The following is a 14239-nucleotide window of genomic DNA, read 5'->3' as shown; positions in this document are numbered from 1 at the left end:
CCATGAGTAAAACCAGATCTGACCACTGTCTTTACTTACAGACTTTCCTTGAACAATCACACAAGTAATCGTTACTATTATAATTTACTTAAAAGACAACGCAAGGTTCCCAGGGAGGTGGAAAAAAAAAAAAAAAAGAGTATCTCAGAGTTCACCCCCCGCCAGCACATGCAAATATCCTGGGGTCTTTGTAGGAAGACCAGTACCCCCGTCCCACTAGGGGAACCGTCTGAGCACCCCGGGGTAGAACCCTCAAGTCTGTGCTGTGATGAGTGATCCCCAGTGAGGGGCAGAGACACTGGAGCAGGTAGCTCAGGATATGCAAATGAGGTTATTAACAAGCTATTAATTTCTATCTCGCGCAATAAGGTTATGAGCCACACAGTTGATTCATGTTTGTGAATAAAAAGCCCAACTAAGTCTTGCTGTGAAATGTGATATAGGAAACAAGTCACTAACTTTACGTCCCTGGGCCCACGTATCCAGGCGACCTCTCATGTCTGCACGCAAATCTGCCTCAGCCCCCTCCTTCTGATGAAACCTGTATTTCCCAAGTAGCCAGATTTGGAAGGAAAAGAAAAAGCTTGCTCATATTTATAGTTTTCCCATTCTGTTTAATTGTGTATCTGTGTAATCTGATACCAAATATGTGCCTTTACTTTTCTTTTCGCTGCCGGTGTTTAGGGTGTATACATATATACATATATATACATATATATATATATCTATATACATCAGCCTCTGTGCATAAAAAGCTGATCTAGAAAAGAAACAAATGAGAGGAGGGACTTTCTTCTTTTTACACAATGAAATATTAAAGCCGAGTCAGGACTGACTTTCAGGCCGTCTCGCCATGCAGGACACCACATCGCACAGACAGCGACCAGGTCTGGGCCCCAAAGCCCTTGCTTACTTGTGGCACGGCCCCTGTCAGCAGACAGGGGGGCCACACAGAGCCCACGGTTTGCACATCTTATAATACCACGTCTCCCTAATCCTTCCTTGTGAAACCCCAGCAAGGCATTGGTGGCTATGCCCATGTTTTAAATGAAAACAAACAAATGACAGAAAGAGGCTTAGTGGGGTACTAAGGGGTGAGACTGAAATTTGCTTTAGCACCAACTGACCCCAAATCAGGCTCCGTCCCAATGCATCCTGAAATGAGCATAAACTGTTTTATAGGATGTACCCATCCCTGTCTTAGGGTAAAGCTGAGATTCCCTGCCAGCCTGGTAATATAGGAAATTCCTTTCTGGGCACGCAGGTGCAGAAGATGCCAGAACACAGGCTCGTGGACATGGGGGTTGGGCAGAATGGCAGACAGAGTGCTGGACAGGGAGTCATGGCCCTTGTCCAAGCTTCCTGAGTGACCTTGAGCAAGTTGCTTGCTCTCTCTGAGCCTTTTCTTTGTAATATGAAGGCACTGAACTGCTATTTTTTAATTGGTGCTTTATATATTCTGGGATTGGGTTTTCCCTTCAGGGGGAGTAGGGTGGCAGGAGCGCTGAACCCCGAGTGCCCAACCAGCAGCTTGCTTTGATTGATGTTACATATTAAGCTTCTGGGGAAACTCTTAAAACAGGTTTCAACCAACAGGTTTGGAATATCTTGGATGAGAGGTTACCAAGGTCTCCTCCAAATGGCAGTTGAAAGCCTCTGGTCTTGAGTCAGGCAGGAGGAGGGAAAGGGAGCACGCATGTACTTTTCTGAGCTAGCTACAGGCCCTGCCCAGGGCCCCAGGAGACCCAGGAAAAGAGAACAGGGTAGGGTTGCGGGGGTAAGGGGAACACGCTGTGGTTGCACCTGCCCAGAGAGGAGAACAGGGAACAATGTGGGTCACGGGGCAGGTGTGCCTGTTGGGTGAGGTCAGGATGTGGTGGGGTGCCCCCCGGATATCCTGCGAGATCCTTGGGAGGGAAACCAGCCCATGCCGAGCTCCCGGGCCAGCTCTTCTCGTTCCTGCTGCATAGCACAAGACCCCCAGCAGTCCCGAGCAAGTCCCAAGTCAACTGGGCAGGAACCTGGCACCAGACACATTGAACGGGCAAAAGGGCCATGAGCCATCATCCGTCCCAACCCTCGTCCCGTCGTATTTCAGAACACTGAGGTCCCAATAAGGTGAAGAGAATTGCTCAAGCTTGCAAGCAGTTAGCTGCCCACCAACCCCCAGTAGCACCAAGAGATCCAGCTCGGGGAAGCTTATGGCTATTTGATTTTATCAAACCTATCCCTGCTTCAGATGGGACCTCTAATCCAATCCTCAAAACAAATCTGCAGGACACGTATTTGCATCCCGTGTGGGTGTTTAAAAATCAAGGCCCAGAGAGTGCGGTAACTTGCCTAAGAAGACACAGCCAGGAGGCTGGGAGCTGGAATCCCAACTCAGGCTTGCCTGCCTTCAAAAACCCTTTCAAGTCTAATTCTGTCCAAGGTCTGATTCTGGTGGTAAAAGCAGTTCATGCATGTGGGAGAACATCCGGAGACTTTAGAAACCTGTAAAAAAGAAATGGGTGTGTTTACCTTATAACATTGCTACCCAGAGAGAGCCCTTGCAAACATCTTGGAAATAATTTCCTTTCATATTTTTCTATACATGTATGCATATGCATTTTATTTTTTTATAAAATTGGGATGGTGTCAGCCATTATTTTCTTGTTTCTTCCCCCCACCCCCGTAGCATTTATCAGTTCTTTCACACTGTGAAAGGGTGGAGAGCACTCCACGTGACTCACTCCGGCTCTATGGACCACAGCAAGCGACCTAAGAGCTGAGGCCTGAGCTCACCTTCCCTGCCTCTCTCTCTCCTGTCCCTTCTGCTCCCCTCCAGCCAGATCCCCAGACGGGGCTTCCAAATGTTGCCACCTGACCCGCCAGAGACCCTTTCAGACCTGCCTGCCCCTCGTATTAAAGTCTCCTCCCAAAGTGCGTGGTCCCAGAAGTTTACTTTGAGAGCCCTAAAAAAAAATCATTTCTCTCTGCACCAGAGGGCAGGAAAGCAAGGCAACATTTCATGGAGGCTGTGAGCTCAGCAATTAGAATCTGACAGAGCTGCTTTGGGAGCCAGACATCCCTCCTACCGGTCATAGAACCTTGGACAAGTTACAAAACGTATCTCACCTCTCAAAGGGAGTAGTTGTGAGTGACAAGGGTATGATGGCTAGAAAATGCTTCGCCTGGTGCTGGGCACAGAGTAAGGGCTGATCAGCTATGGTGAGAGTGGTGGCCCCAGGGACTACTGCCGCCTTTGGGGTCCCGGTGTGGTGGACAGTGAGGGGCCCCCCAGGGGGCATCACACTTCCATGCCTTAGAAGTCAGTGGACTTATAACGACTCTTGGTGGGGAAACTTGCTAAGCCAAGACGGAAGGCTGCATCCCTAAGTAGATTTCTATATTAATTAAACCATGTCATCCAGTTTCTCCAACTGTTCCTGGTTTTATTACAAAGCCCAGACCCGTCTTCCCACAGCTGGGGTCCCTCAACCCTCTGCCTTCAATGCATTGTGTGGGGTTCAGGCTACTCGCCCTTCCGACAGCGAGGCCCGGCATTAGAAGCCCAAAGTGGATAGAGCACACAGAAGGGTCCCAGGACACCATCCAGAGTGGAAGGTTCTCAGAAGCCTGCCCCCTGTATTTATAAGATAATGTGGAACACACAGTGAAATGATCCCTGATTTGGTCACACAGAAACCTAGCCAGAGACAGCCTGTGCTGGCCACCACCTCCCACACCCCCAGGGGTAACTCCCTGCAGCCATGGGACCTCTCTATGCCCTGCATCTGCACTGCCCAGGGGTCCTAGGTGATCTTCCCTCCTCCCTGGGGAGAGGCAATGGCACGGTCCCCTGGAAAGGACAGCAGACACGGGCACCAAAGTCAGGAGAGGTAGGTGAGCCTCCTGCTGCCCTACCCCACACCTTTCCAGCTCTCTGAATGTGAACAGATGAGCTCACAGCTGACCTCCACACCAAGAAGGGGGAGGGGCAAGTCGGCCTCCCAGGGAGGTGGGGGGTGGGAGGCAATTGCCCACCAGAGGATGGAACCCATCGGAACAGCCTTCCCTTGACCCTGAAGAAGATGAAGTCAGGGTTTGGATTCTGCCATGGGACCTGATAAGAAAAGTGATGGTCGTCTTTCTAATAATTGTCTTCAAAAACTCGCCGAGTCTTGATTCCTAGAATTAAAAGGGGCTAAGCAGCTCTGTCTTTGGAGACCATCTTTTTCACTCCTCTCATTTTTCAGAAGAGTCAGCTTGGGCCCAAGTTCACGGAAAGAAAACAGGATTGGTCCGAAGACTCGGGGGAAGCTAAGAGGCAAATACCAGCTCTGATCCCTGACATCACGAGGGAAAGGGAGAAAGAAACCAAATGCTCCGATCTAATGTTAATTAACTCATTTCTCTTTTGCCCTCTTTATTGTTCCTAGAAGCAATTATGTGTCTCCTACCCTCTCTCCCAACTCTAGCCCCTGCATAAAACTGTCACAGATTAATCAGATTCCTCACAGCCATTTCATTAGGGAGACTCTGGCTCTTGGTCTCCGGGGGCATTTTTACTCTGCTCAAATGAAAGCCTCTCGCAGATAAGTTAACTCCTTCCTGGAGAGCACAGGAAGCCAGCAAGCAGACCACTCAGGGCTGCCGAGACCTTTCTCTGAACAGCGCAGGATACGGTGGGCTGGCGCGTGCGTGCCGACCCGAGACCAGAGAGACGAGAGTGCGAGGAACAGGGCAGAGGGAGTGTGACAGACCTTGAGCGTGTCACCACCCTGGGTACGTTTCTTTTCTTGGATGGGCCTCAGTTTTCCCACCTGCAAAATGCAAACCTCGAGACTTTCTTTTTCCCGTCCCCGATGCCACGAATTCCCCCAAACCACACACGCGGGCTTGAGAAGAGTTACAAAGCTGTTGGGAGGGACTGAAGTCAGAATTCCCTGGGATAGATAACAAAGTCTTCTTTCCCCGTGACTTTTCGGGAGCTGCGGCATGAAGGAAGGAAGGAGTGGGAGGTGAAGGCTGGAGGCTGTGGCCCAGAGGGGGCTCTGAAGGGGAAGGCGGAGCCGGAGGGCCGGGCCGGTGGGATGTCTGCGGGCCGGCGGCTGACACCCAACATGCAGCCGGGGTTCAAGGTGCGATCCCTGGCGTTTCACTGATGCTCCGTGCACGTGTCAGGCTGCACGGAGCAGAACGGCATAGCCGGGGAGTCAAGTGACTGTGCGGTGCACTGTGGCATGGGGACACATTGCAGAGGAAAGGGATGAGGACAGCAGGCCTGTTTCCGAGTCAGCCCCAGACAGGACGCCCGCGAAGACCTCTCCCCAGCCTGTCCTGAGAGCTTTCTCCAGGCCTTGGTAATGACACTCAGGGAAGCTAGAGATCTGGGGTGACTGAGGGGCTCCAGAAAGCACGGGGAGCATAACGGGGGCGACAGAGGTCTCTGCAGGACATCTCTGCACAGCACACGGGGCACGGCTCTGTGCTGGGGGACAGCCGGCTCCTCAGAGTCAGAGGTGACTTCCTTTGCTCCTTCCCTGGACCTAAGGTGGGGCCTCCGAGGTGGCACGTGGTCCCGGTCCGGTGGGAGGGACCACAGGGGCCTGCCTTTCTCCAGGTGCTGGCTCAGGGCCGGGGACCGAGCTGCAGGTAATGAGGCTCCCAGCCCCTCCACTGGCGTGGTTTTTTGAGGACTTTTTAGGAGCACATTTTCTTGAGTGCCTACACCAGCCAAGGAGCTGGCGACAAGGGGCGATGCTGTTAAAACCTACCTGGCTTACAGGAAGGGCTCAGCCAAGGTCAGAGACATCCCTTCAGCTATATGGGGCCAAGGGAGAGGGAGGTATGATGGGGAAATGAGGGGCTTCTATCCAGAGGGGTCACAGCCTGGAACCACCTCTGTCGTTCTCAGTGGACACGATCAGAAGATGGGGTTTTTAACCTTGGATGTGGGATCCGTTCCAGCCACACTTTCTGTGGTGCATTTTGGGCTTACAGTTCATGCAAGCTTGTAGTTATCTTAGGAAGAGCATGATTCTAAATGAACTCTTTATGTAGATATTTAAAATATATTAACTTTCCAGCAAAACGAAGTTTGGCTTTTCTCGTTTCCTAGTACAGGAAGGATCCCACCACTCCGCCTCCTCCTTGGTAAATTAGGGAGTGATACAGACCTTCCTCAGTCTCTGGAGGGCCTTACTGGGAGCACAGATCTCCAGAATCCGATTATGCAGTGCATAGAGGAAGGATTTAAGACCAGGGTGGGGGTAGGGTTGGCCAACTTGTGGACCCTTTCAAGTTACTCAGTTCTCCACCCTATACTGTAGACAAAGAAAGAGGGGGTGTAAGTTTTCAGTTGGCGGAGACAGGGGCTGGTGGACCCTGCCCTTCCACGCTCCTTCTCACCCCCCGCCCAACAGAAAGGGCTCTGTGGGTGGGGCCTTGTTCTCTGTGCTTCAAGGATCCCAGGAAGATAGGTTTTCTGTAATTACCTATGCTCCCTTCTAAAATGCTCACATGAGGGCCCAGAATTTGAATGTTTATCATTACAGACAATCTGAAAATACACTATAAGTTGCAATCATTAACAAGGATTTTAGGTCAGGCCATGTTCTCAGTGCTTTTTGTGCTTTAACTGTTAATTCTGCAGCCACGACCCCCTGCCACAGGCAGGCAGAGGTCAGTAACGTGCCCAAGGTCACCACCCTTGGACACGCAGACCAGTATGGAACAAACCGGAGGCTCAGCAGCAGCTGTTCAAATCCATGCTGCGTGACCTTAGACGAGAGCTTACCCTCCTGGGGACTCCATTGCCTTTACCGCGAAATGGGGTGAAGGAGGCAGGGGCTAGACAATAATCAGAAATCCCAGCGGATGTGCAAGTGGGGCGCGCCGTAAGCACGCAGCGTTGGTATGGAGTTTCCCCGCTTCACCGTGGGTCAGAGCATGTGAAGAAACGCTCACAGGAGAAAGTCGAGGCAGAAAGTACCCTCGGCTCAGCCCCCTCTGGCTGCCAAGCTGACATCTCCTTGGGGTTCAGGTGCTCCCAACTTTCCATGCATGGGGGTTGGGATGGGGTCCTGAGTGGGGTGGGGAGGAGCTGCGGCCCCTCTGAAACAGCCCTCGCCTTGCCCATGAGGCACCGCTGGCTGCTTTCCGCCAGCCGGGGTGCGGAGGAATGGAAACTTCTGCCACCAACAGCATTTGCTCGTAACTTCCCTCTCTGTGGTTTTCTCTGTCATTCCCTTGATAAAAGACCCAGGGCTGAGCAAATGTAACCAACATTCACGAATCTCAACTTCACATGAAAACACCCGCCCCTCGAGAAGTGAGCTGCTGAAAAATGATACACGATGTACTCTAAACTGGGTCATTCTTCACCCAGAGGGGTCGGCGCGTGGCTGACTTGCTGTGTGTATCCCCTGTGCCGTAGGCTTCGAGCATCTTCGACAGCCCAGGGAGACAGAGCGATGGGCAACAGCATGCGATCCACCCCAGCACCTCCAGAAAGGCCCGTGCCCAGCCCAGATGGTAAGTCTGGCTTCTTGGATCTTGGGTGTGATGCTTGATTCCACCGCTCGGGAGCCATGGCCAAGACCCAGTGACCGGGTGCTGACAGCTGCTGAAACGGCTCGGGGTGCAGAGATGCCTCCTCTCTCGCCTGGCTTGTGGTGAACGTTTCATGACTGCATGTTAAAAAAGACAGAGCAGCGGTGCCCTGAGCGGCTGCTGGCATTGTGGGGTGGAACTCCGAGAACCTCTTGCTCCACCTTTATTTGGCAGGTGGGGAAACTGAGGCTCATGAAGGCAGTGTGATTTGCTATGGGAAGATTCAGATTTCTAACCCCTGCCGGGCTGATTCTGAACCCCTGGTTCTTGCGTACCACACTCCGCCAGCCAGCCGCGATAGAATATGACGGTGGGTTTACTATGATCACATCTCTGCAGAAGCGTTTGCAGTGCAGCTGGATGAAGCTAGACACTAGCTCGAGGAACTCTTCCTGAAAAGAAAGGAATCCTGGGTCCCACTGGTAGGATCATAGGGCCAGCCATCCTAGGGGGAGGGTACAAGGCCACGGGTTAGGCGGTGATGACAGAAATCAGCTTCCCGCGGTGCTGCTAGGTGGAGGCAGACCCCTGAAGCCCAGGAGCCTTTCAGAGACTGTCCAGAGAGCCCGAAGGGGACATTGGCAAGCAGAAGGCAAAGGCAGAGAATAAAGCCCCTTTTACTCTGGGTGGGGTGGCGGTGCGCTCTCTGTGGGTCCTTGAGGGTCTTGGGAAAGGGATGATCAGAAGGTCAGGTAATCCATCTGTGTCCCCAGGATGAGTCCCCTTGGGACATTCCCACCTCCTATCTGAGGTCACGGTGCTGGTGCTTGGCCCCCTCTGCTAATGCCCTGAGTCCCCTGGGCCTCCCGCAGCCCCACACCCTGCACAGTTTCCATGCACAGATGTCCGCTGTCCTGCCTGCTGAGAGAGGACAGTGCCAGGCGCCCTGTCTCTACTTACTCATTCCTTCTCATTGCTTCCAGAATGGAGATACCAAGTTACACAGGGTCTCCTGATACCTCCGAGGCTCCCAGGTGAGCCTGCAGAGACCCTGCAAGCCAACCCTCCTCTCCAGTCCCCAAGGCAGGGCCACTCTAGCCTTTATCTGTTCCAATGCCCCTCCTTAAGCCTAAGAGGAAAAGACAAAAGAACTCTCTCCCTCCAGGACAGAGGTTGGAACCCCTTCCCCTGGGCCCATGTCTGCTCGGGAGGCACGTACGTCCGCATGCGCCCACCCACCCGCCCTGGCCATTTTGTACTGTGGTCTTCGCACCAGTGGTGGAGGGGAGGGGGCATGCTTGAGCAAACCCCATGAAAACATGGGTCTCTAAGGGCTCGCTCATTTGCCTTTAGTTTTTGAATGCAAATTCTCTTGAAATAAGTTTCTCTTTTTCCACTGCGTGGGTGGTGGGAGGCAACCTCGAGAAAGGAGGTAGAGGGGTCTCCCCGGCCCTCCACCCCCCGGTGAGGAGAATTCCCCAGGTCGGACCCAGTGTGCGGTCCAGGCAACCACATCAAGCACGAGCAGCGGCCCTTTTCCAACCCCCACCCCTGAAAAGTTTCCCTTGTGATCAGTCCTAACCCGATTTCCTCTTTTTTTGTTGTTTTTTTGTTTTTTGTTTTTTTTTTCCTGCCAACCACTGGAAGGAAGGAGAGGAAAGTCATTGCAGTGGCTGCTACATTAATTAGTCTCTAGGCAATCTCCGCAGGGGTTTTGGGTTTTTCTGGAATAAGCACCTACTCAACTAACACTCATGCTTACTCAATAGGTCAGGAAGTAGTGCGGGGAGCTGAGCGTTCTTGGCCCCATACAAGTGGAGCTTCCTCTGACGTTAGGCTGAGTGGCGGAGAATTCAAGTCACCAAAAGCCCCAGGCCCCACACAGGAATCGGCAGAGGCCCGCCTGTACTGTAGACAGACACATTTTCCGAGCTTTTAGGAGTGTATTGTCCCCCAGGCGGGGACGGTGTATGCCCTGGAATGCAGCTTTGTCCATCCATTGGCTCCTAAATGAAGCCTTCTAGAACATTCCTGATTGCTCTAGTTCCTGGAGACTAAAATCACAAAACCCACAGAGGTAGGAGAACTTGATGGGAATAGGGCAGGTCTCAGAGACAAACGACCTTGCTGAGCTTCGAGTCTTGCCCCTAGAAGTCATTTGACCTGGGGTAGGTCACTTGGCCTCCCAAAAGATGGGTAGGGCTCAGCTCTCAAATGGACAATTCCCTTCTCACAGCAATGATAGCACAAAGTAACTACTTATTAAATGCGGGGGGAATCACTTTTTTAAACTCCACTGGGAAGGTCACCCAATTGCACTAGGCTCTGTCTAAATGCCCATCCCCCCAAAAAAAGTTTTAATGCAGTCGAATTAGAGGTTCCGTGACCTGCTTCCCAATCATCCCAAGTAACTCATTTTCTCTACAATTCTATCCTTATTTCAAACTCTTGCTCTGAGCCAGACACAGTACAGAATTGACTACAACCTAGGGAACTCCCATGTAGCTCGGAAATGACATATGTCTACCTTAAAGACAATCTGAAGGTATAATTCCCCCCCCACCTTACCTTGTTCTTTTTTTTTTTTTTCCACTCCTCAGCTTTTATCACCGTCCTAAAACGAGATCTCTAGGTTGTAATTCGAGCCCAGACACTGCTCAGACCCCCTCTGTGCAAGCGGGGATCATGCTAAGCTGGCATTTACATAGCACCTAGGGGGCTGCCCATGGAGAGAAGAGATGGGAGGGGCTCTGAGGAGGAGGAAGGGGGCAGGGAGGTCTCAGACCCCGCCTGCACTTCTCCCTGAATGACTCTCAGACCACCTGCATCAGAGCCTCTGAAAGTTGTCCAAAACGCAGATCACGGGGCCCCACCCAGGTCTACTCATCAGAATTCAATGAGGGTCGAGGGGAACAGCCCGTGGAATTCCTTATAAGCCCCCTGGCTTAAGCCGAAAGGTCGCATCCCAGACCCAGCTTTTAGTCCTAACACCCAGTGAGAAATGAGAGAAGTCACTTTGTCTCCGTTGTGCCCCTCTGGTCTCACTTGTACGAGGGGATGACTAGAGTGACTCTGCGTCTAACGTGCCAGACGAGTGCTCTACACAAATCCACCCTCCGTCCTCCGGCACCTGCAGGAAGTGATCGCTGTCCCAGACAGTCCGGGGCCCTGCGGGGGAACGTGCCTCCGGTCTCTGACTAGGTCCACCTTTCCCACCTGGGTCTTACTCATCCCACTAAGACGGTTCTAGGCAGAACACGATCATTCATCTCTTTACACTGAACGCACAACTTCTGTGATGGAGACCATACAAAACACACCTCGTCCCTCAAACCATGATTTCATGGTGCCTAGAATGAAGCTAAAGATATATATATTTTTTAAAGCAAATTAACATAAAGACACGGTTAAGTAAGTAAGTAGTAGTGCGGGTGGGTGTTCAGCAGCATGAGGAGAGCAGGTGGCTGGGGTTAGAGGTTGCCCCTCTGCTGCTAGGTGACCGACCGGGTTTTGAGACTGGGCCTTTGGCTTGCTACTCTGTGCTCCTGAGCTGGTCTCTCCACCTCACTGTGCCCTGTGAGAGCCTTGGGACCTATTCGGTCCCAATTTACCCCATCTCAGAGATGGGGCAGCCAAGTCGTGGGACAGGACAGAACCTGTGGACAGCTGTGTCTCACTTTTCAACCCACCATAGGGGACCCACGGGTACAATTTGTGGTTCGTGGGGATCAACAGAACTTGGTAGATCTCCTATCAGGCCAGTCCGACCAGCCCTCTCTGATTGGTTCATTGTGTGTATATATTTCCTATAAAAGACACTCAAAGCAAGGCCTGCTTTGGCCCTCTGGAGGCCATGGATTTGGGCATGATTCAAGGGAGTACAGAACCAGAAGCTGAAAGCCCTGGGTTGTTCAGCTCCTTGCCAACCAACTGCACTCAGCTACTGCTGCCAGCTTGGAAACCTCATCTGGAGTCAGCCTTTGTCCCAACCTGTCAAGTAGCAAGTGTTAACCCATCAGGGAGAGCCTGGTAATTACACACCATGGAGAACTCTGTGGCCTAGGGACATGACCGGGAGCTTAACAACCCTCGTGCTCTCACTGCAGTTACTGAAAACTCTCCCAGCCTTTGTTTCTTCATTTTTTAAATAAGATTGTACACTCCCGAGGGTGTTGTGGAGCACTGGGAGTCCTGAAAGGCTGGTTTTCCTGGAGTTATAAATGAATCTACTGAAAGGTCTTTAGCATTTAAAAAGGAATGGTAATGATTCTATGAAGAATAATAATGCTTAAAAAGGCCTGTTCTCCTTTGACCAAGTAATATCTGTGGCTAATAAATTCTGCCAGGGTCTCCTTCCTTTTTTGGATTCATTTCCCATTTTATACTTTTGGACAGTTTGTTCAATACGACACATTTTCAGGTTGAGCCATTGGTAAATATTTGGTCTTCCAGATTCCATCTTTTGTTCTCCCCCAAACGGAGTTTGTATTTAGAACAGAATATTTTCAAATTTACACATCCAGATGTTTTTCAAAATTTAGCACACCGTTGGCTGAAATTGGACTTGGGCTATGAACCCTAATCCCACCCATCCCATAAATATGGTATTAGCATATTTACAGAACCCAGGAGGAGTTCTGTACACACGCGGCATCATGAATCCAACCCCAATTGTACAGGGTAGGTTTCGATATTTCTCATTCTTATACATGAAGAAATCGAGCTCAGATTGGTTAAAAATAAATCTTTCCCCAAATCGCAGAACAATTAAGTGGTGAAGGTAGAATTGAAGCCAGATCTGATTGATTCCAAAGCCCATTCTCTCTTCTGAAAATCCTCTCTGGATTTCTCACCTGTGCACGGCACACTTCTTCACCCGCTTTGTTTCCTTATCTTAAATCCGTGATAATCCCCTCCGTGCCTCTCCCCGAGAACATCACTTATCTGATTAAATTCTCAGCCTTCCCCAGAACCTGGGGTTCCAGGAGGACCTGACAGGGTGCTTGAGCTCCATGAGTGAACCTGACTTTCCTGCTTTGCGTGTACTCTACCCTAGGGGCCCAGGAGACCAGTGCAGGGGTGGGCCTGGAATTCTTTGCAAAGGACCACACCAAGGCCATCCTTTTTAAGCAAAAGCCCCGCTGTGAGGCTTTCTCGGTGACATGGAAGTGTTTTATAGCTATAAAAACATCACTATTATGGAAATTCCACAGGAAGCTCTACGCTGTTATTGTGAAATTGAAACTCTCCAGCCCCTGAAGCCTCTTTCCACTATTGAGATAATTGTTTTGATAATGGGATCGTGTTTTTGTTTCTGTTTTTAAAGTAAGGAAAAGCAGTTGCTTTGTTTCTGAGTCTTCATGGTGAATAAGACATCAAAGCCCCAACCCCCACCTAGATAGCAGGTCGATTTCAAGGTTCTGTGATGGCTGCAGAGAGCTGAGCCTCTCCTCCAGCCTTGTTTTTCACAAGGAGCTGGTTCTGTGAAGACCACCCACCATGCTGCTACCACAGATCAGGTTTCCTTCCCTTGGACAGCTTTAGGCAGCCCGACAGGAGGAGCCCAGTAGCACAGAGATGTCTCCCTGGTTTCATTCCACAAATCTGCCCTGAGCATCTGAAATGGGAAAGCAGGTGCAGGAGGAGGGCTGGAGGACAACTCCTAGTGGAGTTCACACTCATTCTCCCCACATCTTGCAAACTCCAGAATACAACCTGGGTAATCGCTTCAAAGGAAAAGCCGAGAGCCCCAGGGGGAGCATAAAGCAGGAGCATCAGGCAAACCTCCCAGAGGGATGGGAGGGATGAGAAAGGGGGGAGCAGGTGCTATCCTGGTAGAGGGAGCAGCCTCTCCATGGGCTCTGAAGATGGGGCATCCTGGCAAATTGAAAACACGACGGCTTGTCACATTGTTCTTGAGCAGTGGAGACCGTATTAATAAGCGGCTCCTTCATATTTGGGGCCATTAGCCCAGATTTCCATCACAAAAGTGTCTTCCAACCCCTCATTTTCCACATTAATGCAGGCCCCAGAGGGGCAGGATGCAGCGCACTCAGAGCGCAAAGTCAAACTCAGAATCGGGGCCACTTTACTGGGAAGCTGACCAAATCCTCTGTGTGAACACCCCCTCTCCCCCCTCATGGGCACCACAGCTTCCTAGGGACGGTACCCAGTTTTGTATTTGCAATTTCTTTTTTGTTCTTTTTCTTAAAGAGGAGTTCCAAATTTGCATGAGCTTCATGCCTCACAAAATCTGGATACACCCTTTATCAGAACTCCGGACTGCTGGCTTCTAGCCCAGTGGCAGCGCTGCCTCCTACTGTTGGGCTGGGGTCTGGGCTACAGGAGGAAAAAATCTTTTTTTATTTGTTTGTTTTTAATCCAGCAACGCAGAATGGGAGGGAGGTGTCCCTGCAGGCTCCAGGGAAGCACCACTGGGCCAGTTGTGACCAGGCCTGACTCCTTTCAGTGACTGCAGCCAGCACAAATCACTTTTGGTTTCCATTTCATGCCTGACAATACTTGCTTTTATCTGCTTTATTGTCTGTGGCTCATCTTCCCCAAATGAAGAACATCTCTGAACGTGCTGTTCCATGGTGACAAGTGGCTTCTGATTCATTCTGATGCATGCTACTACTAAAGCTGTCTTTGGGTTTCCTCTGTCTGGGCACTGGTGAGTCACAGAGTCCCAGATATAGGAGTT

The 14239-nt window shown here is 51.0% G+C and overlaps 2 protein-coding genes across 6 annotated transcripts in view; one reads left to right on the top strand and one right to left on the bottom strand.

Annotated features, from left to right (window-relative positions):
- TG (thyroglobulin) overlaps window positions 1-14239 on the bottom strand; it is a 235859-nt gene that overhangs the window by 60984 nt on the left and 160636 nt on the right. The window lies entirely within an intron of this gene.
- The window catches only part of SLA (Src like adaptor), a 33177-nt gene that overhangs the window by 4741 nt on the left and 14197 nt on the right, over window positions 1-14239 (top strand). Inside the window, exons 1-2 of one of the 5 annotated variants that reach the window (XM_045078146.1) lie at window positions 7297-7315; window positions 7421-7518. In XM_045078146.1, the coding sequence (XP_044934081.1) occupies window positions 7458-7518 (61 nt within the window). In that variant the 5' untranslated portion in view covers window positions 7297-7315; window positions 7421-7457. Of the gene's footprint in view, window positions 1-7209; window positions 7519-14100; window positions 14210-14239 lie in introns of those variants that run through there. The other 4 variants (XM_013051776.2, XM_045078148.1, XM_004743585.3 and 1 more) reach the window with 4 other exon arrangements.

The sequence above is a fragment of the Mustela putorius genome, unplaced genomic scaffold, assembly GCF_011764305.1.
Source record: "Mustela putorius furo isolate JIRA1106 unplaced genomic scaffold, ASM1176430v1.1 tig00000228_pilon_pilon_pilon, whole genome shotgun sequence".
NCBI lineage: Eukaryota > Metazoa > Chordata > Mammalia > Carnivora > Mustelidae > Mustela > Mustela putorius.
Note: the sequence above shows the minus strand (reverse complement) of the source record. Positions and strands in the feature narration are given on the sequence as shown.